Source organism: Mauremys mutica, chromosome 5 (assembly GCF_020497125.1).
Source record: "Mauremys mutica isolate MM-2020 ecotype Southern chromosome 5, ASM2049712v1, whole genome shotgun sequence".
In the NCBI taxonomy this organism is placed as follows: domain Eukaryota; kingdom Metazoa; phylum Chordata; order Testudines; family Geoemydidae; genus Mauremys; species Mauremys mutica.
The window spans coordinates 15,611,955-15,636,504 of NC_059076.1; the positions used below are offsets into that span (position 1 = coordinate 15,611,955).

At 44.9% G+C, this 24,550-nt stretch overlaps 1 protein-coding gene across 1 annotated transcript; it reads right to left on the bottom strand.

Annotated features, from left to right (window-relative positions):
* Positions 1–3,395: 3,395 nt before the first annotated feature.
* Positions 3,396–6,088, bottom strand: LOC123371477 (interleukin-8-like). Its single transcript, XM_045019150.1, has 4 exons — positions 6,010–6,088; positions 4,962–5,097; positions 4,076–4,159; positions 3,396–3,548 (listed from the first exon to the last, which is right to left on the bottom strand). The coding sequence occupies exons 1-4, from the start codon at positions 6,071–6,073 to the stop codon at positions 3,518–3,520; spliced, it is 315 nt and encodes a 104-aa protein (XP_044875085.1). The 5' UTR covers positions 6,074–6,088; the 3' UTR covers positions 3,396–3,517.
* Between the last annotated feature and the right edge of the window lie 18,462 nt (positions 6,089–24,550).

A 24,550-nucleotide genomic window follows, 5' to 3' on the forward strand; every position in this document is an offset into this window, starting at 1 on the left:
CCACTGCCTGTGAATTTTAGGCTGCATGTGCTTGCGGCGGGACATCAGCTCAGTTCAGAGCTGCTTCCAGATTAGGAGTGGGGGGTATGATGACATAAAAGCGAGTGAAGCCGGCTTTCCCACTCTCCCTACACAGCAGCACTCAGGGCCAGCTTTTTAAAGGCAACTAAGCGTTAGGTGCCTAATAGAATTTTCAAAAGCACCCAGATGCCTACATCCCCGGGGAGAGGGGCAGCACAAATGTGTCTAGGAGCCTAAAGATGAAGGTAGGTGCCTAGTTGGATTTTCAACAGCATCTCATCGGGCTAAATGCCTAACTCTCCTTGAAACCAACAGAATTAGGCACCTAACCTGCTTAAGTGTATGTGAAAATCCCATTAGAAGCCTCAATACCCCTGTAAATCTCACTTTGAATGCACCTGGCTCAGTGGAGGTACATTCCTGATTGATATCAGTATAGGTGAGATCTGAATCAGTTTCCTCTTCTTGAGCTACTGGGTTCTTTAAAAAGCAAACAACAAATAACTGGAGAGAACATAACACGTTACAAGCACGATCCACAGATATACGGATGCAGCTATCCACGGATCTAAAATGAATATCCATAGATTTGCAGGGCTCTACAGATCAGGAGCGGCTTCTCAAGGGAGAGTGGAAAAAGTTGGAGCAGGACATGTTGGGTTTGTGCACCATTAATGCAGCACGGCTGTACAATTCCCCTTGTGTGTTGGTATGCAGGGGTAGTCTGGGGAGGCGGAGGCTAGAGTTTGATGGAACAGCGTCTGTGGGAGGGAAGGTGGCAGAAGCAGAGGATCTGGCATTACCTGGATCTTCCAGTTTTCCCTCCACAGCAGCAGTAGGATACTAAGGCCACGGAGGCTATTCCAGCCATGGTTGTAACAATCACATCTGGGTTTTTGACTTTTCCAATGTTCAGAGGTGTTCGAGTCTCTGGTTTTGGTTTGTCTCACTTTGTAAGTAGGGCCAGCCACTAAATTTGGATCTATACCTAAGTTTGGATACGTGTTAGTGTGCCTGGCTTATTTTTGCAGTTATTGGTTCTCTCACCAGTCTGATGCTTAACTAAAACTCTTTTAGAGCATCTGTTGCAACTGCCTTGGAATTGCTGTGACTAAATATTATTTGTTCACTCCTTTGTATCTCTGAATTTTATTGCTACTTAATATTGCTTTTGGGGAAAGTACAAAAATGATCATAGACCCTTTAAATACACTGAGTTCGATCAGTTGAGGAGGCGCAGAGTCAGAAACAGTATCGTAGTTTAGGGTAAATGGAGTTTACCCACTTCTCTTTTGGAGAATATTAAGTTAATTTAAGTGTTTAGCCCCTTTTTTACCACTACAGCACTGCTCAGGAATAATTCTAGTCATGTTCCCTCAAAAACCAGTATTAGAAACCATCTGTTATTAATTCACGATAGTCCTTTTGTTCCTATGAATCCAGCAACGCTGGGCAAGTTGCTTGGATATTCAGACTGCAGTTTTCTAAAGTCCAAAGCTAAAATATTTCTGACTACTAACAATATGCCTGTCTGGAAACAAATGCTTCACTGAGCCACATCAGAACCCTGATGCCAGAAATGGATCCTCTACTTACTGACTCATGAAGCTTATCTGCACTCAACAGATTTGCCCAATAATTCAGTAGGAGAAATGATGCTATACAGCAGTGGTTCTCAACCAGGGGTATGCAGAGGTCTTCCAGGGGGTACTTCAACTCATCTAGATATTTGCACAGTTTTACAACAGGCTACATAAAAAACACTAGTGACATCAGTCCAAACTAAAATTTCATACAGACACTCACTTGTTTGTTCTGCTCTGGATGTGACACTGAAATGTAAGCACCATATTTATATTCCAATTGATTTATTTTATAATTGTGTAGTAAAATGATAAAATAAATAATGTGTCAGTAACGGTGTGGCTGTGACCCTTGGATATTTATGTCTGATTTTGTAAGCAAGTAGTTTTTAAGTGAGGTGAAACTTGCGGAATGCAGGATGAATCAGACTCCTGGAAGAGCTGCAGTAGTTGTGAAAGGTTGAGAGCCATTGCTATAAGGAGCAGCCACCCCCCCAGTCCCAACATTAATTCATCCCTTTCAGAACTGTGGAGACCAAACCCCATGGAGCACCCAGAGAAGAAGGTTCGGAGTGTGCATGGCATAGAGCCACCAGAACAGGTCTAGTGTGTTTTGCACCCTCTGCTCATGGAGCTTGCGTTTGGCCATCATTTTGAGAAATGCCAACTTAACCCTAACTGGGTTACTTCCACCTGCTGCAAATCTGCAGTTGAGCTCAACCTGAGTCTGGAAACTGGGCAGTGATACACAAGAACGCTCATACTGCATCTGACCAAAGGTCCATCTAACCCTGTACCCTGTCTTCTAACAGTGACCAAGGCCAGGTGCCCCAGAGGGAATGAACAGAAGAGGTAACCATCAAGTGATCGATCCTGTCGCTCATTCCCAGCTTCAGGCAAACAGAGGCTAGAGACACCATCCCTGCCCATCCTGGCTAATAGCCATTGAGGGACCCATCCTCCAGGAATTTAGTTAGTTCTTTTTTTAAACCTTGATATTTTTATACCATGACCTTTTCTGATGACAAAGATCAAGCCAAGTGCCAACAACTATGAAACAGAACACATCTTTTTTTAAGCATATAGTTTAATGTAAAAATGATTGAATTCCAAAGTGCACAGGAATAAAAAAATTGCAACATGAGCCTCAACATTTTTTCCATTCATTGAATAAAATAAATAAAATAATTAACATAACAAAATCCTAACACACACAACAGCAGGAATGTTAAATATTCTATCTTCATAAGGAATTAACATATTAGAATCCAGATGAATCAAAAATCACTTAAATAAATAGTTTGTTTTTTCTACTCAAATATTACCTTTTTAAATAGAGAGTGAGAGAGAAAAACATTGATGTGCTATAGCACAATACATAATGCTCCCCAAATAACAGCACTTTGGCTGCTTCATTTCGGAAAGCCACAGAACCCCAGGCAGTAGCCAGCCTCAGGCTGGCTCTGACTCACAGTGCTGTTGATGCAACATACCCGTGCAGGGGAGGGGTAACTGTTGCCAGTTTGCTGCTCTAACAGGGAAAGAGTCAGGCTTACAATAAATACAGCTGTGCTGCAAGTGCATTGCACTCATACAACCCTGTTCAGCTTCAGTGGTTTCCAAAGGGTCATTTCCCTCAACAAATCACTTTTCCCCATCCAGTGCTTTCAGCTGCAGAAAGTGGCATATCCCATGCACAACTGAGCCTTTTTTTTTAAAAACACTCCTAAAATGAAGCACCTCAATAAATAAATACATAAATAGAAAATAGGTACTGCTAGCTGGAATCTGCCTGAAAACATGTTAACAGAAGGAGGTGGGCTGCTTGCAGATGGACTGGCATTTTCACAGAGATGTTTCCTTCAAGGGGAAACTGGAGGAGAACATCAGAGATTTTTCTTCTTTGGTTTCTCTTAGCGTTTTGCCTCAGCATTGGCTTGAGCTCTGTAAAGAGGGGGAGAAAAGGAACAGCTTAGAAACCTGCTCATGGAACAATTCTCACTAGTTAGAACCTGAGAACTCTTGGGGCTCTGAGCCTGCTCTCAACCATATCAGTGAAACTTCATTAATTGGACATAGTTACTTTTGGTTCACACCAAAGGAAAATCAAGTGGTGGGGACGACACCCTGGTGTTTCAGAAGCACTGAGCACCTGTGAGTCCAATTGTCTCCAGAAGGAGTTGCAGCTGCCCAGTATATGTGGCCATTATCAGTGACTTCCCCAAGCTCACACAGGAAGTCTGGGGCAGAGCAGGGAACAAGAAGAACCTAGTTCCATAATCTAACCACTAGGCCACCTTCAAGGTAGGATATGGTGATTATTTATTTACTGGATTGAGAGAGACAAGTTTGGGGAAGATTACTATGCCCTGAGAAGAGGTCACTCTTACGCAGTTTGTGCTAAGGAACCACCTAGCTATTCTTTGAAAATAATTTTTTTCATGAAATCCTTCTGAGAATGAATGACTCACTTGTCCAAAATTGCTTTAATGATGATCTTCACCCATTGAGCAGTGGGATCCAAGCACACTTCTCTGCCGTCCTTGAGAGTAGCGCTGCAAAGAAGGAAAACAAAGGTCAGGCATCTATTGACTTGGGGGACTCTGTGGACTCTCATCAGGGTATCTTTCAACCTCTTAAACTACAGGCACGGCTGGTGTCAATTGATATAATTCCATTGACTTCACTAGACAGCTACACCATTTTACACTAGCTGAGGAGCTGGCCCTACATTTATTTGCTTAAAAATGTTCCAGGTGTGCAAAAAAAAAAAATCATCTCCCTCCCCCTATATATATATATATATATATATATATATATATATATATATATATATATACATTCAAGTTTTTTTTTTTTTAATATTGCCTGGTATTTCTCTCTCTCTCTCTGGACGTGTATATATATAAAATGTCTTTGCCTGCATTGGTATTGCTTTTTACATAAAGGGCTGAATCCTGCATTCCTCTGTCGGGGAAACCACTTATGTACTCAGTGGAGAATTTTCAGTGGGAGTTTTGCCTGCAGAAGGACTGTAGGAATTGGGTTGAAAGGTTGTATTGGGTATTAATAATTTTTCCTGTCCTTCTAATGCAGGTTCTAGCACTCTATAGATAATGCCCATTATTCCCCATGGGCATTTGTATTTCCACAATAGAGATCCTGGACACTATGAAAAGCAAAGTGCAATACCTAAAATTACATCTTTAGAAAGACTAAAAATCACTCTTAGGGAGTCTCCCTGGGTGGTGTGGGCCTGCTAGTGTTTCCCACCCCTTTGAAAACTCCTGGACCAGTACAAGGCAAAGCAGTCTCCTCCTAGTTTAGCAGCAGGTAGCATTTTGCAAAGCTACTTACATGATTTCAGTGTTCTGGCAGTGAGGTCCGCTCGGGGTCAGCTTCACATCCCGAATGTTCCTGGGAGGGATGAACTTGGAATGCAAGTCGATGCACTGGCATCGGAGCTCATTCCCCATCCTTGCCAGACTCATCCCTGGAAAAAAACAAGAGTTGTGTCAGGTTAGCTGAGTATCTCGCCATCTATACATGTGAAGCAGAGGGCTTGGTTTTGCTTGTTGCTTGATCAGACATGCTTGCTCTCTATTTGTTTTTTTCCACAAGGGTCTTGGCTAAAAGGTTACCTTGGTCCTCACCTCTAAAAGCTAATTATGAAAAGGTATGGAGAGCAGTTGATGCTGCTGCAAAATAATGTTTGGATTTGTTTTTAAAGACAATTCTAAGTCACCAGTTTTTCTTTTTTAAACCTGCTCTTGCTTGGCCAGATTCTGATCTAGTTACAATGATGATGAGCCTAGATTTAAAATCATGTAACTGAGGCTAAGAACTGGCTCCTTGCTTTTCTTCAGTTTTGAGGACTATCTGTGATCTTGTTCTGTGCTCCTATTGCTTATTCCCCACTCCAAGTTAAACCCTCTGGTGTTTGAGACAAGCAAGAGGCGCAGGTGAACATTGTAATCAGACGAGCCCGCCTTTAGCCTGCCTTTAGAACCAGGGGAAAAGCAGATAGTGAGAATGAGGCAGAAGCATAACTTTCTATAGCAAAGAGACTGTTTCTCAAAATTTTCCACCAGGTGTCAGTCGCTGCTCTGAAGAGCTGCTGATTTACAGCTCTCTCAAATAGGGTGACCAGACAGCAAATGTGAAAAATTGGGACGGGGGTGGAGGAAAATAGGAGCTTATATAAGAAAAAGACCCAAAAATCGGGACTGTCCCTATAAAATCAGGACATCTGGTCACTCTACCGTCAAATGAAGATTGTTTGTTTGAAAAAGTTTTAACACGACCTCAACTTTTTTAAAATAAGCCTAAAATGAAAATGTCTCTCCAGGGATAATATGCGCATAATTAAGCAAAGTCCTGTGAGCCCGAGGAAGGATTTTCTTACCTTCTGACACCGCTGCATAGGTTAGGAAAAGAGCCAAGACAGCAGCAACCAACTTGCTGTTCATGATGAGAGGTGAGACAAGCTTCCCTCTTGGATTCTCCTGGCTCTGCTTGCTAGGAAGGAGCAGTGAGCTCTCTTCTTGTCTCGGGAGGTTTCTGATGTCTGAGCTGTGGAACCAGCCCTCTTATATACCGTCCTGGGGAATGCGAGGCAGCACTGTGTTTAGATTGTGTCAGAGGAAATTCCAAAAATGTGCAAGATGCTATTGCAAAATGGCGTAAAACCCCTTCCTAGAGGGCCCTGAACTTAGTTCGTTATCCTTCCAATCACGCTCCTTGTGAATGGATTAAATATAAAAGATGTACAACATCGCCGCGTAGTTAGATCAGTGTAACTGGTGGGTTTCTATAACTCATTATTATTTTTTTATTATTAATATGACTATCCCTTTATATTCTTTTTGTCTTATCATGTGGCAGGTTAAGAAGACATTCAACTCTTGAGTTTCCCTGAGCATTTCTTTAATTGGATATTCTGGGAGGGTTAGTAGAGTTAGCTCCTACTTTTCTCCGTACATTGATTTTGAACACCTGAAATCCTGGCCCCATTGAAATCAAGGTCAAAACTCCAAATCGACTTCAATGGGGCCAGGAGTTTTGACCCTCTGTTTGTAGGATATAGTCTTAGTCTTATTCTCTGGCATTTTTTTTCCCTCCACACCCTAACCAGGAGTTTTCCTCTAACACAATAGTGCTCTGTAGTGTCCTCAATGTCTATTGGATCTCCTCATGCATAGAAAGGTATGTTCAGGGCTTGGTCAAAAGCAAAATCCTATGACTCTTTTTTTTGTAAACTTTGTCTAAAAGTTACTGGTATGGTGGACAGTTATCAGATGGACAGACTTGTTCCCGGCCACCCTGGGGCCAAGTTCTGAGGAGTGTGAGTTGTAATGGAGAGACTGAGACAGTAGTGGGCAAGTGGAAAGCATCTGCCCCTGGCTGACTCCGCATGGCCTGCGGCAAGGTTTTCTACAGGGCCACACCACCCCTGGGTTCCCTCCATTTTTATCATCTCACTGCTAGTACTCTGACGGAGTATGCTCAGGCGTGCAAGCTTAGACCTACGCTGCCCTCGAAAAGATTTGCCAGTATAGCTGAACTGGCAATGCTACACTGCCAAACAAGTCTAGTGTAGATGCACCGGCAAAAGAGGGCTGTTGTCAGTGTAGCTTATACTGGTTCCCTGAACAAAATTAGCTATGCTGACATGAGGATTTGTTTGCCAGGACAACTGAACCTACACTTTTCAGAGTGGTAGCCGTGTTCATCTGTATCAGCAAAAACAACGAGGAGTCCTTGTGGCACCTTAGAGACTAACAAATGTATTTGGGCATAAGCTTTCGTGGGCTAGACCCCACTTCATCAGATGCATGGAGTGGAAAATACAGGAACAGGTATAAATACATGAAAAGATGTGAGTTGCTTTACCAAGTGTGAGCTCAGTCTAATGAGACAATTCAATTGACAGCAGAATTCCAAGGGAGGAAAAATAACTTTGGAAGTGGTAATGTGTGGCCCATTTCAGACAGTTGGCAATAATGTGTGACTAACAGTAGGGGGAAATTAGTATTGGGGAAATTAGGTTTAGGTTTTGTAATGACCCAACCACTCCCAGTCTTTATTCAGGCCTAATCTGATGGTGTCCAGTTTGCAAATTAATTCCAGTTCTGCAGTTTCACGTTGGAGTCTGTTTGTGAAGTTTTTTTGTTGTTGAAGAACTGCCACTTTTAGGTCTGTTAGTGAGTGACCAGGGAGACTGAAATGTTCTCCTACTGGTTTGGAACATTGTGATTCCTGATGTCAGATCTGTGTCCATTTATTCTTTTGCATAGAGACTGTCTGGTTTGGCCAATGTATATGGCAGAGGGGCATTGCTGGCACATGATGGCATATATCACATTGGTAGATGTGCAGGTGAACGAACCCTGGTGGCGTGGCTCATGTGGTTAGGTCCTATGATGGTGTCCCTTGAATAGATATGTGGACAGAGTTGGCACCGGGGTTTGTTGCAGGGTTTTGTTCCTAGGTTGGTGTTTTTGTTGAGTGGTGTGTAGTTGCCGGTGAGTATTTGCTTCAGGTTGGGGGGCTGTCTGTAAGCGAGGATTGGCCTGTCCCCCAAGGTCTGTGAGAGTGAGGGATTGTCCTTCAGGATAGGTTGTAGATCCTTAATGATGCGCTGGAGAGGTTTTAGTTGGGAGCTGTAGGTGACGGCTAGTGGCGTTCTGTAACTTTCTTTATTGGGCCTGTCCTGTAGTAGGTGACTTCTGGGTACCCTTCTGGCTCTGTCAACCTGTTTCTTCACTTCACCAGGTGGGTATTTTACTTTTAAGAACGCTTGATAGAGATCCTGTAGGTGTCTGTCTCTGTCTGATGGATCAAAGCAAATGCGGTTGTATCTTAGAGGTTGGCTGTAGACAGTGGATCATGTGATGTGATCTGGATGAAAGCTGGAGGCATGTAGGTAAGTATAGCGGTCAGTAGGTTTCCGGTATAGGGTGGTGTTTATGTGACCATCGCTTATTAGCACTGTAGTGTCTAGGAAGTGGACCTCTTGTGTGGACTGGTCCAGGCTGAGGTTGATGGTGGGGTGGAAATTGTTGAAATCTTGGTGGAATTCATCAAGGGCCTCCTTTCCATGGGTTCAGATGAAGATGTCATCAATGTAGCACAAGTAGAGTAGGGGTGTAAGGGGACAAGAGCTAAGGAAGCGTTGTTCTAAGTCAAAATGGTGTCATACTGTGGGACTATGCAGGTACCCATAGCAGTGCTGCTGATTTGAAGGTATACATTGTCCTCACCCACAACCATTTCACATTTGGGGACAAAGTCTCAAAGTTCAGCCTCCAGGTTTGCCGTGATGGTATCGAGGATGCTATTCCTGATGGCTTGTAGTCAATCTTTGTGTGGGATGTTGGTGTAGAGGGCTTCCACATCCATAGTGGCCAGGATGGTGTTTTCTGAAAGATCGCCGATGGATTGTAGTTTCCTCAGGAAGTCAGTGGTGTCTCGAACATAGCTGGGAGTGCTGGTAGCGTAGGGCCTGAGGAGAGCGTCTACATAGCCAGATAATCCTGCTGTCAGGGTGCCAATGCCTGAGATGATAGGGCATCTACGGTTTGGGGTAGCAGATAGAATACCCCTGGTCAGGGCTCCAGGGGTGTGTCAGTGTAGATTTGTTGTGTTTCTTTAGGGACTTTCTTGAGAAGATGTTGTAGTTTCTTTAGGGCTTTTGCCAGTTTAGAAATGTTGTAAAAAATTCATTCCCCTAAGGGACTTTAGTTTCTAGTGTAGACCTGGCCTTAATCTGACATTTATTCCCAATGCCAAACAAGCTCACAAGATCCACTCTTATGACATATTCCCAGGAGCACAAGTAATCCCACCTGTAGGATAACTGAGGTAAGTAGGTACAACCAAACACTTCTAACTGATAGGGATCTGTACATTGAACAGCTGCCTTTTGGATGATACCTTTTTCTGGTTTATTTTATGCCAGTATGTGTCAGCTGTTAGTCAGGACGCATTTAGATTGCAATACGTATCAGTTCTCTGTTTGTTATATCCCTTTGTAGTATTTACTTAAGGAATTACCATAGTTCTGTCTGTCTTTCTTATTGCTTACAATGAACAATTAGGAGTCACAGCTGTCCCTTTACGGGGGTTCATTTAGCAAAGAATGGTAGATCAGCTCTTATTTTATCTCAATTGTATATTCTGTCCCGATCAAGGGCCAAGAAATGTCAACTATTTTTTGCATGTAGTGTACCGGGAGCTGAAGTTTATAAAGCATAACTTAGAAAATAGCTACTTTTTCCTCTCGGAATGTGGCTGGTGAACCATGATGTTCGTCCATCATTGTCGATGAAGACCTCAACAACTCATTCTTTCGATGACCGGACTCTGTGCGTCCGAAGATGACTGATCAGTCTGATTCGGGCATGGAACGTCCTGTCACACGTTGGGCAGACATGTGATGGCACTGTCGATGATGTGCGGGCAGCTCTGGACTTGCGCAGCTCACGCTTTCTTTCAGCCTCAGCAGTGCGCCTCGCCTCAGAGGTATTACTGCCTGTGTGAATGAGGCTGCGCCATGCTGGACGGTTCAGTGCGAGGGTTTCCCATGTGGCAGTGTTAATCTCAAAGGACTTCAGAGAGGTCTTCAGCGTGTCCTTGAACCGCTTCTTTTGTCCTCCATGGGAGCGCTTTCCCTGGGCGAGTTCTCCGTAAATGAGCTGTTTAGGAATGTGCTCGTCTGACATTCTCACGACATGTCCAGCCCATCTGGTCTGGGCTCTCATCAGCAGTGTGTGAACTGATGGCAGACTGGCTCTGATAAGGACTTCAGTATCGGGCACTCTGTCCTGCCATCTGATTTTTAGAAGCTTTCGCAGACAGGAAGTGTGGAAGTGATTGAGCCTTCGTGCATGACTCCGATAGACAGTCCACGTCTCGCAGGCGTGCAGCAGAGTTGGAAGCACCACTGCTCGGTAGACCTTCAGCCTCATTGGTAGGCTGATCCCTCGACGTTCCCAGACGTTGGAGCGCAATCGGCCAAATGCAGAGCTGGCTTTAGCAATTCTGCACTTTACTTCTTCATCGATTGACACTGCTCGAGAAAGGGTACTGCCCAGGTACGTGAAGTGGTCCACTGCCTGAAGTCTCTGTCCATTTACAGTGATGGACGGTTCTGAGTACAGAGTGTGGGGAGCTGGCTGGTGCATGACCTCAGTCTTCTTGATGTTAATGGTGAGGCCGAAGCTGTTGCATGCAGATGAAAACTTGTCCATACTGGCTTGCATTTCTGGCTCTGTACTAGCATTCAGAGCACAATCATCGGCAAAGAGAAAGTCTCAAAGTACAGTTTCCTTCACCTTGGTGATGGCACGCAGTCGCCTCAGATTGAATAGTTTCCCATCGGTTCTGTACTTCAGGCCTACTCCTTCAGTGCAGTGTTGAAAGGCATCAGTCAGAGTGGCAGAGAATATCATGCTAAACAAAGTGGGTGCTAAAACACACCCTTGCTTGACGCCATTGGTGACTGGGAAGGCCTCAGATGTTTCACCGTTATCCAGGACACGAGCCATCATACCGTGATGAAATTGACGTACCATTTGTATGAATCGGTCTGGACAGCCGAATTTCGACATGATCCTCCACAGGCCCTGGCGACTGACAGAGTCGAACGCTTTCATGAGGTCCACAAAAGTTGTGTAGAGTTCACGGTTCTGCTCTTGACATTTCTCCTGTAGCTGACGCGCAGCGAAGATCATGTCAATAGTCCCACGCCCCTTGCGGAAGCCGCACTGTGATTCTGGCAGTAAGCCCTGCTCCAGGTGAGTGATCAGTCGGTTCAACAAAACCCGTGCAAGAACTTTCCCCACTATAGAAAGCAGCGAGATTCCACGGTGATTGTCGCATACCTGGCGATTGCTCTTCCTCTTATAGAGGTGCACAATGGACGCGTCTCTAAATTCCTGTGGAATGGATCCCTGCTTCCAGAAGGACTGAAACAGCTCAGTGAGTTTCCGTAGCAGCACTGGTCCACCGACTTTGTACACCTCTGCTGATATGGCATCTGACCCTGGGGATTTGCCAGTTGACAGCTGGTTGATGGCTTTCTTCACTTCGTCCTCTTCTGGTGAAGCATCCATGGAGTCATTGACTGCAACCTGGGGCATCTTGTCGATGGCCTCATTGATGACTGAGGGGCAGTTGAGAACTGCTTCAAAATGTTCAGCCCATCTCTGGAGAATCTGCGTCTTCTCTGTAAGGAGCACAGTGCCATCAGAGTTCAGGAGGGGAAAGCTCCCAGAAGCCTGTGGACCATAGAGCGTGTTGAGGGCTTCATAGAACTGCTTATAGTCGTTCCTGTCCGCGTATGCCTGTATTTCATCTGCTTTGGTGCTCAGCCACAAGTCCCGCATTTTGCGCAGTCGGTTCTGTACTGTTCTGCGAGCGTTGATAAAGGTAGTCTTCTTTGCCGCTGAGGATAGATTGTTCTGATATGCGTGATGCAGGCGGTGCTTCTCAGCAAGTAAGGCCTGGATTTCTGCATCATTTTCATCAAACCAGTCTTGCCGCCTGCGTGTGGAGGGCCCCAATACCTTCGATGCAGCTGTATGGACAGTGTTGCGGAATCGCTCCCAGTCTCTCTCAGCGTCATTCTCAATACGAAGATCAGCAAGCTCGTTCTCTAGGTCTTCTGCTAGATTTTCAGTGATGCGGCTGTTTTTCAGCTTCGACACGTTGATCCTTTTGAGAGCCTTACAGCCTTGTGGTCGTCTCTTCGGCATGATACGGAGCTTCATTTTAGATACTATGAGCCTGTGATCCGTCCAGCAGTCAGCGCCGCACATAGCTTTTGTAACCCTGACATCTTGTCTGTCCCTTCTCCTGATGATGACATAGTCAATCAGATGCCAGTGCTTGGAACGGGGATGCATCCACGAAGTCCTGTTACGGGTAGGGAGGCGGAAGACCGTATTGGTGATCAGAAGGTCATGTGCTGCACAAGTTTCCAGCAGTAACAGACCATTGCTGTTACACTTTCCCACTCCATTTTTCCCGATGACTCCTTCCCAAGCTGAGGCATGGCCATCCAACTCTTGCATTAACATCGCCAAGCAGGATCAGCTTTCTGTGCGGTGAACTGATGATAGCAGAGCATCTAGTTCTTCATAGAATTTATCCTTCACATCCTCTGGGTTGGTCATTGTGGGAGCATATGCACTGATCAAAGTAGCTTGTTTTCCATTTTGAAGCGGAAGCTGCATTGTCATGAGACGATCATTCACACCCTTGGGGGGACTGGCAAGTTTCCGAACAAGATGATTCTTGATGGAGAAGCCAACTCCAGATTCGCGACGCTCATCGCCGCTGCAGCCACTCCAGAAGAATGTATAGCCTCCACCTGACTCGGACAGCTGTCCTTCATTAGCAAGGCGAGTTTCGCTAAGAGCTGCAATGTCAATGTTGTAGCGTGCGAGCTCTCTGGCGACAAGTGCTGTTCTTCTCTCTGGTCTGTCTGCCGTGATGTTATCCAGTAGCGTGCGCACATTCCATGTGCCAATGGTGATCGGTGTCACTCTAAGTTTTGTTTTTGTTCGACCGCTTTTATGGGATCCCCGCCAGCCGCGGTATGCTGGCCAGGGTAAAGTGAAGCAGGCAATGTTTAGGGCACCTTTTCTAGCCCCCTCCTCGTTCTACGGAGGTGAGAAGTGCAATCCTGAATAGGGCTGCTCAGTCGCTCAAGAAGATGCCGAGCTCCACCGCTGCTTCGGTCAGTGAGGAACGACCATTATACCTGAGCCGCCTGTGTGTAGGTCCGCGGCTACAGCTCCCAGTGTATCCACACCTGCTGCTTCGTCGCTCGCCCATCGCCACAGGACTTGATGTGATGTGATATGATATGATGTCGAGACTTGCGCGTGAATTGGATTAAAGTGAGGGAGAGTTGCGCAACATCTCTCTTCCCAGTTCCTATCTGTATCCAGGGCAGGACAAGAGTCGAGACTGCTGGAGATAGGGCAGGGCGCAGTGGATGACCAGGACGCCTATGTGTCTTGTCGTGCTCTTGAGCGTTCCACAACGCTTGCTGTCACCGCCTTCCTGACCATTGAACCAGGTTTCCTCAGTCAGCCGGATCCAGCCTTCGCATGCAATGGGTAGACAGGCCCTAACTCACCGAGGGTCTTAGACTCATCGGCTACCCTCACCTGGTTTAGCCCACTAGTCGAGACGGTTTCCGGGGTGTGGCCGCTGTCGCATGCTGACAGCTACTTGGAGCCACAGGTGAGAGCTGGGTGTCAAGTGGGGACCAAAGTGGATGAGCTACTCCTAGGAGTACGACTGCTCCCCTATCAGAGGTACTACCCCTCCCTGACAACCCCATACACAACCATAATAGTGATCTGAACCACAGTGCTTAATTGAACGAATTTCCATGATGGAAAGAATAGCAGAACTAAGGGCAAGCGTGTCACAGTGAATCTGATTCCTACACCAGTTTGTGGCCTTCATCTTCTCCTGTGCTGGGGCAGCTGTGTGCCACTCCAGCGGTGTGCACCTGCCCTGAAAGCCTGGCTTCCCAGCAAGATCATTCCATCGCTGGGGAATTGCTAAGCGGCCCATGTAAAGCCTCCTAGCAGCTCTTGGGAGGGTTTCTGCCACTGCCTGTGAATTTTAGGCTGCTTGTGCTTGCGGCAGGACACCAGCTTAGTTCAGAGCTGCTTCCAGATTGGGAGTGGGGGGTGTGATGACGTAAAAGTGAGTGAAGCCGACTTTTCCACTCTCCCTACACAGCAGCACTCAGGGCAACTAAGCGTTAGGTGCCTAACAGAATTTTCAAAAGCACCCAGATGCCTACATCCCCGGGGAGAGGCGCAGCACAAATGTGTCTAGGAGCCTAAAGATGAAGGTAGGTGCCTAGTTGGATTTTCAACAGCGCCGAATCAGGCTAAATGCCTAACTCTCCTTGAAACCAACAGAATTAGGCACCTAACCTGCTTAGGTGTATGTGAAAATCCCATTAGAAGCCTCAATACCCCTGTAAATCTCGCCTTGAGTGCATCTGACTCAGTGGAGGTACACTCCTGATTGATATCAGTGTAGGTGAGATCTGAATCAGTTTCCTCTTATTGAGCTACTGGGCTCTTTAAAAAGCCAACAAAAAAGTAACTGGAGAGAACCTAATGCTTTACAAATTGGTTTTGTGACTCAGGCCAGTTACTTGGTTTTGCCAGACTATTTCGGGGATTATTGTTAGAGGGAGAAAACATTGGATTTCCAACATTGCAATGCAGAGCATTTTATCTTTAGCAAGATAACAAGAGTCAAGCACCTTGGCTATATCTGCCTGCAGGACAAATGACTGACATCTGGAGCGAGGTCAAGTCCATCTAGCCACTTAAAAAAAGAGAGTGGGAGGGAGAGAGAGAGAGAGGTTCTTTTGGAGACCTAGCCCATGTATCTAAAAGAATTACCAGATTTCCACATAAGTGCAGCAGTGACTACTATCAAAGCAAGGTTCAGGAAGCTGAAGAGCTGAACTAATCCAATTTCAAATATCCGAGTCAGGGCCGGATTAAGGTTATGAGGGGCCTACGGCTAATGGGAGGGTAGAGCCTAAATGTGAATGACATATTGCAAACAAAATTATGAAGTCATCAAACATTTTTTCTACACACATTTACATATTTTTATTTCTGTAGAATTAACAAGTTTATTCTAGTCTCACGACACTCAATTCTCCAAACAGATACTTCCGAGTAAGAGGTAGCACGAATGATGCTACACTGTCCTTCTCTTAGGTAGTGGAGTGCTCGTCTGAATGAGGACGAACACTGCAACATCCTCCATCCTGCTCCTCTTTCAACCTGGTGCTTCTACCTTCAGCTCTCCACATGGCACAGTGCAAAGCCAAGCCCTGCAGGTGTTTTTCCCCAAGCTTGGACTCTATACCATATACCCTATCTCGCTCTGACTGCAATCTGGGAGGCAGCGAACTTTTTATTATGTAAAAGAAAACTACTCTGGTGTAATCTCCACTGCAGTAGAGGAAGTAGTAGTGGGAAAATTACATTGGGCGGCATTGTATTGTCTATTCTAGAATGTGTGATCAGCAGCTCTGACATGAGGTTTCTTAAGCACGAGTTCTGTGTGCACCAGCCCCCTAAGGTTTGCATCTGTTTGTTTTAAGCTTTCTGTAAGAAAAAGGTAACAGCTAGAAGGGACACAGATCTTTAGATGGTTGCCCAGTCAGAATATTTAGCACTTCTGTACTAGATTAGCTTTTCAAAAATCACTGTAAAAACATTAAACAAACTTAATCTAAAGCCTTTCAGCTTTTGAATGACTAGGAGTTTACAAAAGAGAGCTATTCCCTGTTGTGTTCTCTGTCCCACTGAACAAAAAGACTTCCTTGAAAGCCAGCATCTTAAAAGAACCATTAAGTATCTTTCAAAAGAACAATCCAGCCAAGGCTGCTGTAGTGATACCCTTGTTACATCAGGCCTGGGGTTTGTTTAAAAGGCTGGTGTAGAATGAAGGGAGCGCAGGGCCGGCTCCAGACCCAAGTGCGCGCTTGGGGCGGCGTCCCAGCGGGAGGGCGGCAGGCGGCTCCGGCGGACCTCCCGCAGGCATGCCTGCAGAGGGTCCGCTGGGACCGCGGCTCCGGTGGAGCATCCGCAGGCACACCTGCGGGAGGTCCACCGGAGCCGCGGGACCGGCGACTGCTAGAGCACCCCCCGCGGCGCGCCGCCCTGCTTGGGGCGGCCGAAATCCTAGAGCCGCCCCTGAGGGAGCGCTTCCTGTTTTGTTTACATGTGTAAATCAAGCAGACCTTGTGGGTTTTTTTCTTTTTTTTCCTTCCTTAAAATGCTCAGAGATTCTGCTTATACCAGGTGTGAAAAAGCAGATGGGACAAAAATTTATTCTTGTGCAAAAGTCTGCTCTCCCTGAAGTCAATAAGACTACACAGGTGTAACTGTCAGCGGGAATTGGCTGTGATCTCATTCTCTTCTCGAATCACACACATTCCGTGCTTACCCAACATTTTCCACTTAGGAAAGAACTTAGTTTGAGTTGGGGGGCAGAAGAATGAGGACTAACTTCAGGTTTATTCAGCTTTTAAGCTTTTGGAATGAAACTCAAAAGAAATCAAATGTGAGGTACTTGTATGATGGATTGAACGGCTAGAGAACCAGCATAACCGGCCTTTAGCTTATTCAGCCAGTCTTCCTATCCTAGCCTGCTAAGAAGTGGATTTAAAATCCTTGAGGGAGAAACCTACCACATTGTGTGCTGAGCTTCCTCCAGTGCTTTTGCAACCCCTTAAAAGTACAAAGCTGCATTGGCCTGTGGAACTAGGCTGAGCATAAGGAAAGAACTTGGTTGCCTGTGCATCCAAGTACAGAAAAATACATCAAAGAAGAATTCAGATGTCTTTAATTTTGAGTAGAGTGCAATGCAGTATTGAACACAGGGCATCATAAACCTGAAGCCCCTCGATGGAAGGCCTGTAAAAGTTAAAGGACTGGTATCCAGAATGGGAGGTTTGGTTTTGTTTTGCCTACAAATGTGCAGGAGTTTGTTCCTTAGACATGGAAGAGGCAATCGTTCTGGCTGGAGCTGGACAGAGTATGTGCAGGTTCTGTGCAAGCTTCTCACCTTGCCTCTCTGGTACTCCCTCTTCCCCTGCCTCCTTCTTCCCCCGGCTCCCCCACCCCCCGGCACTCACCAGCTGTCCAGAAATGGGACCCAGCATACCCAGAAGATGACAGTGATGGCACTAGGACCGAGGAGGCAGTGTCCTGGTGCCCTGCCAGCCTCAGCTGAGGAGAGGGACAGAGGGAGCTTCTTCCCTCCCTGACAGCTAAGCAGAGCTCCGGAGAAATCAGGGATGAGGAGAGCGGGGGTGGGGGACGACAGTGCCTGCTCAAACTACCCCCACGGCTGGCATGGGTTTCTGTGGTAACTGGATTTTTAGTGTCTGGTCACCAGTGTTAACTGGATCCCTGGCAGTGTGTTCCTGGAGCGCAGGGAGATGCAGCAGGCTGCCGGCTGAGCTCCTTCCAAGCCATGGGGCCTGCTTTGCCTTTCCTGCTGGCAGGAGCGCTCCAGCAGCTCCCTCCCCATCCCCAGGCCCTGGCCTGACCAGAGGGGCCTAAAAATAGGAGGCCCTAAGGCTATCGCCTTATGAGCCTATGGGTTAATCCAGCCCTCATCAGAGTTGGGTCTGAACCAAAAATCCCAGATCTCAATTTCCTCAAGTGTAGAGATGTTCAGATCCTAATTTTTCAATTTGTACCTCTCTAGTAAAAATCTCATTGTTATTGCTAATGGATGAAAATGTTACTTGATTCCCTATATAATAACTTGCATGCTACGCTGTCCAGGGCTTCCTTATATAGGGAAAACAAGCAGAGCTTGTAGGCAGAGGTCGGGGGAAGAAATGGGAGATAAAACAGAAAGAGGAAGTAAAACCATAAAATACTAATAATCTCAATAACACATGCATCCGACAAAGTGGGTATTCACCCACGAAAGCTCATTCTCCAATACCTCTGTTAGTCTATAAGGTGCCACAGGACTCTTTGCTGCTTTTACAGATGCAAACTAACACGGCTCCTCCTCTGATACTTAATAATCTCTTGTTTATTAAAACAGTTTTTTAAATTAAATAAATATTATGAATTGGGAATTTCAAAGCACTCTGTTAGGTTTACTTAAACAGCAGTCTAATCAGATTCCAGAGTGCTCCATTCAGCAGCCCCCCTCCTCCGCTCTGTCACCCGACTTTTAAACATAAGTGCCATGTAGAAAGTTTTTTGCAGCAATGTATAATCGCTTCAACTATTCCAGACCCTTTTAGCAGATAAAAGAACAGCAGCTTACCATGCCTCCAGTTTATTTATATGGCTATATCTCAGAACTGATGAATGCCTGAGACGCTGCATTAAAAACGGTGATAATTTACTTTGACCAAGAAATAAGCCAAGTTGCAAATATTTGAGTCACTCTAACATCTACACTATATAAATCCCTTACTATCAAGCAGTAGGAGAAATGTATTGCATGGAAAAAAATTTCAAATTCATAAACTTAATATTTGCTTAAAGAAATGTAACGCAGGTGAGCATTTGGTTAAATATTTGATTAGTTAAGAACAAAACCCTGTCACCGCCTCCCAAGCATTATGCAGGTGAAGATGTTTTGGTTCATCTACCTCACGTGAATCAGGAGGTGTGTTCATTTAGGGCCAGATACTGTCACCATTACTCACACGGAAAAGTATCTTACCCCACAGGTTGTTGCATTGATTTCAGTGGGATTATTTGCAGAGTGTGATACTGGTGCTGAATCTGGCCCTTAGAAGGAAACTTGAGATGAGGTGTATCCATTGGGTAACAGAGCATTGTTTCACTAGCTCAGGGGTAGGCAACCTATGGCACATGTGCCGAAGGTGGCACGTGAGCTGATTTTCAGTAGCACTCACACTGCCTGGGTCCTGGCCACCAGTCCAGGGGGCTCTGCATTTTAATTTAATGTTAAATGAAGCTTCTTAAACCTTTTAAAAACCTTATTTACTTTACAATAGTTTAGTTATATATTATAGACATAGAAAGAGACCATCTAAAAATGTTAAAATGTATTACTGGCACGCAAAACCTTAAATTATAGTGAACAATGAAGACTCGGCACACCACTTCTGAAAGTTTGCTGACCCCTGCACTAGCTTCAAATTCCCTTTTTAATACATCTGAAAGGTTGATCCTATGTGGCTTTTTCTGTAATGTACAGTGGTGGTGCTTAAAGAGATAGAAACTGCTTATGGTAATAGCTCTTGTGTTTCCAGATGGGTGAAACCTATGGTTTACCAACCACAGTGACAGTGCCTGAAATACTCAAGCGGTAGAACACCAATAGTTTTCCCCATCAGTCATGCATATAGGGCACTTTTATTTATTTTTTTAATAGGCCAGCCACAGACTTAAATACAAAGAATTCCCAAAAAAGAATCAAAGGACACACTCTCTAGTTAGATTTGATCAATTCATATCCATTAAGGTCAACTGTGTTGAAGCCAGGCCCTCAGCTGGTGGGAATCAGTTATCTCCATTGATTTGAATGATGCTACACCAATTTACACCAGCTCAGGCTCTGTCACATAGAGAAAAAAGGTAAAAAATACAAAGCTAACCATTTTTTCTCTTCAAACATATTTAGTATAAATGCAGTCTAAAAATACTGCATACTACACTATAGAACAATTCCTGCTCCCAAGGGCAACAAATCAGTAGAGTCCTGCCTGGATACAAAGTTTGTATCTGCATCTGATCCACAAGTATGGTCCATGGACATAGGCGGCAGGTTATATACACCTGCGGTGCCCGGGCTCCAGGAATATTCAGGGCCGGGTGCCCTGCTCCAGCAATATTTGGAGCTGGGTCTCTCCCCTGGCCCTGCCTGGATCGGGCCCCGGCCCCCGCGGGCCTCCCCCTCCCACCCCCCCGCTGCGTCCCTGCCTGGAGCAGGTCCCAGCCCCCGCCTGCCACACACCCCCTGCGTGTCCCCCACCCCGGCCGAGAGGGTAGTTAAGGACATTGAGGTCAATGGTAATTGGGACAAAATACAGCATGGTTTCACAAAAGGTAGATCGTGCCAAACCAACCTGATCTCCTTCTTTGAGAAAGTAACAGATTTTTTAGTCAAAGGAAATGCAGTGGATCTAATTTACCTTGATTTCAGTAAGGCATTTGACACGGTTCCACATGGGGAATTATTAGTTAAATTGGAAAAGATGGGGATAAATATGAAAATTGAAAGGTGGATAAGGAACTGGTTAAAGGGGAGACTACAACGGGTCATACTGAAAGGTGAACTGTCAGGCTGGAAGGAGGTTACTAGTGGAGTTCCTCAGGGATCAGTTTTGGGACCAATTTTATTTAACCTTTTTATTACTGACCTTGGCACAAAAAGTGGGAATGTGCTAATAAAGTTTGCGGATGACACAAAGCTGGGAGGTATTGCTAACACAGAGAAGGACTGGGATATCATACAGGAAGATCTGGATGTCCCTGTAAACTGGAGGAATAGTAATAGAATGAAATTTAATAGTGAAAAGTGCAAGGTCATGCATTTAGGGTTTAATAACAAGAATTTTAGTTATAAATTGGGGACGCATCAGTTGGAAGTAACAGAGGAGGAGAAGGACTTCGGAGTATTGGTTGATCACAGGATGACTATGAGCCGCCAATGTGATATGGCCGTAAAAAAAGCTAATGCGGTTTTAGGATGCATCAGGCGAGGTATTTCCAGCAAAGATAAGGAGGTGTTAGTACCGTTATACAAGGCACTGGTGAGACCTCATCTGGAATACTGTGTGCAGTTCTGGTCTCCCATTTTTAAGAAGGATGAATTCAAACTGGAAAAGCTTCAGAGATGGGCTACTAGGATGATCCGAGAAATGGAAAACCTGTCTTATGAAAGGAGACTGAAAGAGCTTGGCTTGTTTAGCCTAACCAAAAGAAGGCTGAGGGGAGATATGATTGCTCTTTATAAATATATCAGAGGGATTAATATTAGGGAGGGAGAGGAATTATTTTAGCTTAGTAACAATGTGGACACAAGAACAAATGGATCTAAACTGGACACTAGGAAGTTTAGACTTGAAATTAGACAAAGGTTAGACAAAGGTTTCTAACCATTAGAGGAGTGAAGTTCTGGAACAGCCTTCCAAGGGGAGTAGTGGGGGCAAAAGACATATCTGGCTTTAAGACTAAGCTTGATAAATTTATGGAGGGGATGGTATGATGGGATAGCCTAATTTTGGCAATTAATTTGGCAATTGATCTTTGATTATCAGCAGGTAAGTATGCCCAGTGGTCTGTGATGGGATGTTAGATGGGGTGGGATCTGAGTTACTACAGAGAATTCTTTCCTGGGTGCTGGCTGGTGAGTCTTGCCCACTTGCTCAGGGTTTAACTGATCGCCATATTTGGGGTCGGGAAGGAATTTTCTTCCAGGGCAGATTGGCAGAGGCCCTGGAGGTTTTTCGCCTTCCTCTGCAGCATGGGGCACGGGTCACTTGCTGAAGGATTCTCTGCAGCTTGAGGTCTTCAAACCGCAATTTGGGGACTTCGATAACTCAGACATAGGCTAGGGGTTTGTTATAGAAGTGGATGGGTGGGATTCTGTGGCCTGTATTGTGCAGGAGGTCAGACTAGATGATGATTATGGTCCCTTCTGACCTTAAAGTCTATGAGTCTATGAGGTGGGGGCGGAGTTTGGGGGGGCGGAGTTGGGGGGCGGGTTCTGGGCACCACCAAAATTTCTACAAACTTGCCACCCATGTCCATGGATATGCGGATGCAGATATCCATGGATATAAAATGAATATCCACAGATTGGCAGGGCTCTACAGATCAGGAGCGGATTCTCAAGCAGGAGTGGCAGAAGTTGGAGCAGGGGCATGTTGGGTTTGTGCACCATTAATGCAGCACAGCTGTACAATTCCCCTTGTGTGTTGGTATGTAGGGGTAGGCTGGGGAGGCGGAGGCTAGAGTTTGATGAAACAGCGTCTGTGGGAGGGAAGGAGGCAGAAGCAGAGGACCTAGCATTACCTGGATCTTCCAGGTTTCGGTCCACAACAGCAGCAGGATACTAAGGCCATGGAGGCTATTCCAGCCATGCTTGTAGCAATCGCATCTGGGTTTTTGACTTTTTTCTGAAGTTCAGAGGTGTTCTAGTCTCTGGTTTTGATTTGTCTCACTTTGTAAGAGGACCAGCCACTAAATTTGGATCTATACCGAAGTTTGGATACAACGTGTTAGTGTGGCCTGGCTTATTTCTGCAGTTATTGTTGCAAAACTTGGTCATCTCACCAATATGATACTTAACTAAAACTCTTTTAGAGCATCTGTTGCTACTGCCTTGGAATTGCTGTGACTAAATATTATTTGTTCACTCTTTGTATCTCTGAATTTTATTGCTACTTAAGGGGGAGGGATAGCTTAATACTTAATACTTAATACTACTATTGGGGAAAGTACAAAAATGATCTTAGATCCTCTGAATACATTGAGTTTGGTCAGTTGAGGAGGCGCAGAGTCAGAAACAGTATCGTAGTTTAGGATAAATGGAGTTTACCCACTTCTCTTTTGGAGAGTATTAAGTTATTTTAGGTGTTTAGCCCTTTTTTACCACTACACCACTGCTCAGAAATATTTCTAATCATGTTCTCTCAAAAACCAGTATTAGAAACCATCTGTTACTAATTCACGATAGTCCTTTTGTTCCTATGAATCCAGCAGCACTGGGCAAGTTTCTTGGATATTCAGACTGCAGTTTTCTAAAGTTCAAAGCTAAAATATTTCTGACTACTAACAATATGCCTGTCTGAAAACAAATGCTTCACTGAACCACATCAGAACCCTGATACCAGGAATGGATCCTCTATTTACTGACTCAAGGAGCTCATCTGCACTCAACAGATTTGCCCAAGAGTTCAGTAGGAGAAATGATGCTATACAGCAGTTGTTCTCAACCAGGGGTATGCAGAGGTCTTCCAGGGGGTACTTCAACTCATCTAGATATTTGCACAGTTTTACAACAGGCTACATAAAAAGCACTAGTGACATCAGTCCAAACTAAAATTTCATACACACACTCACTTGTTTATACTGCTCTGGATGTGTTACTGAAATGTAAGCACCATATTTATATGCCAATTGATTTATTTTATAATTATATGGTAAAGTGAGAAAATAAGCAATGTGTCAGTAACGGTGTGGCTGTGACCCTTGGATATTTATGTCTGATTTTGTAAGCAAATAGTTTAAGTGAGGTGAAACTTGGGGAATGCAGGATGAATCAGACTCCTGAAAGAGGTACAGTAGTCGTGACAAGTTGAGAGCCATTGCTATAAGGAGCAGCCACCCCCATAGTCTCAACATTAATTCATCCCTTTCAGAACTGTGGAGACCAAACCCCATGGAGCACCCAGAGAAGAAGGTTCGGAGTGTGCATGGCATAGAGCCACCAGAACAGGTCCACTGTGTTTTGCACCCTCTGCTCATGGAGCTTGCATTTGGCCATCATTTTGAGAAATGCCAACTTAACCCTAACTGGGTTACTTCCACCTGCTGCAAATCTGCAGTTGAGCTCAACCTGAGTCTGGAAACTGGGCAGTGATACACAAGAATGCTCATACTGCATCAGACCAAAGGTCCATCTAGCCGTGTACCCTGTCTTCTAACAGTGACTAAGGCCAGGTGCCCCAGAGGGAATGAACATAACAGGTAACCATCAAGTGATCGATCCCCTGTCGCTCATTCCCAGCTTCTGGCAAACAGAGGCTAGAGACACCATCCCTGCCCATCCTGGCTAATAGCCATTGAGGGACCTATCCTCCAGGAATTTAGCCAGTTCTTTTTTTTTTTTTTTAAAACCTTGATTTTTTTATACCATGACCTTTTCTGATGACAAAGATCAAGCCAAGTGCCCGCAACTATGAAACAGAACACATCTATTTCTTTTTTTAAGCATATAGTTTAATGTAAAAATGATTGAATTCCAAAGTGCACAGGAATAAAAAAATTGCAACATGAGCCTCAACATTTTTTCCATTCATTGAATAAAATAAATAAATTAACTAACATAATAATTAACATAAAATCCTAACACACACAACAGCAGGAATGTGAAATATTCTAACTTCATAAGGAATTAACATATTAGAATCCAGATGAATCAAAAATCACTTAAATAAATAGTTTGTTTTTTCTACTCAAATATTACCTTTTTAAATAGAGTGCGAGAGAGAAAAACATTGATGTGCTATAGCACAATACATAATGCTCCCCAAATAACAGCACTTTGGCTGCTTCATTTCGGAAAGCCACAGAACCCCAGGCAGTAGCTAGCCTCAGGCTCGTTCTGACTCACGGTGCTGTTGATGCAACATACCAGTGTAGGGGAGGGGT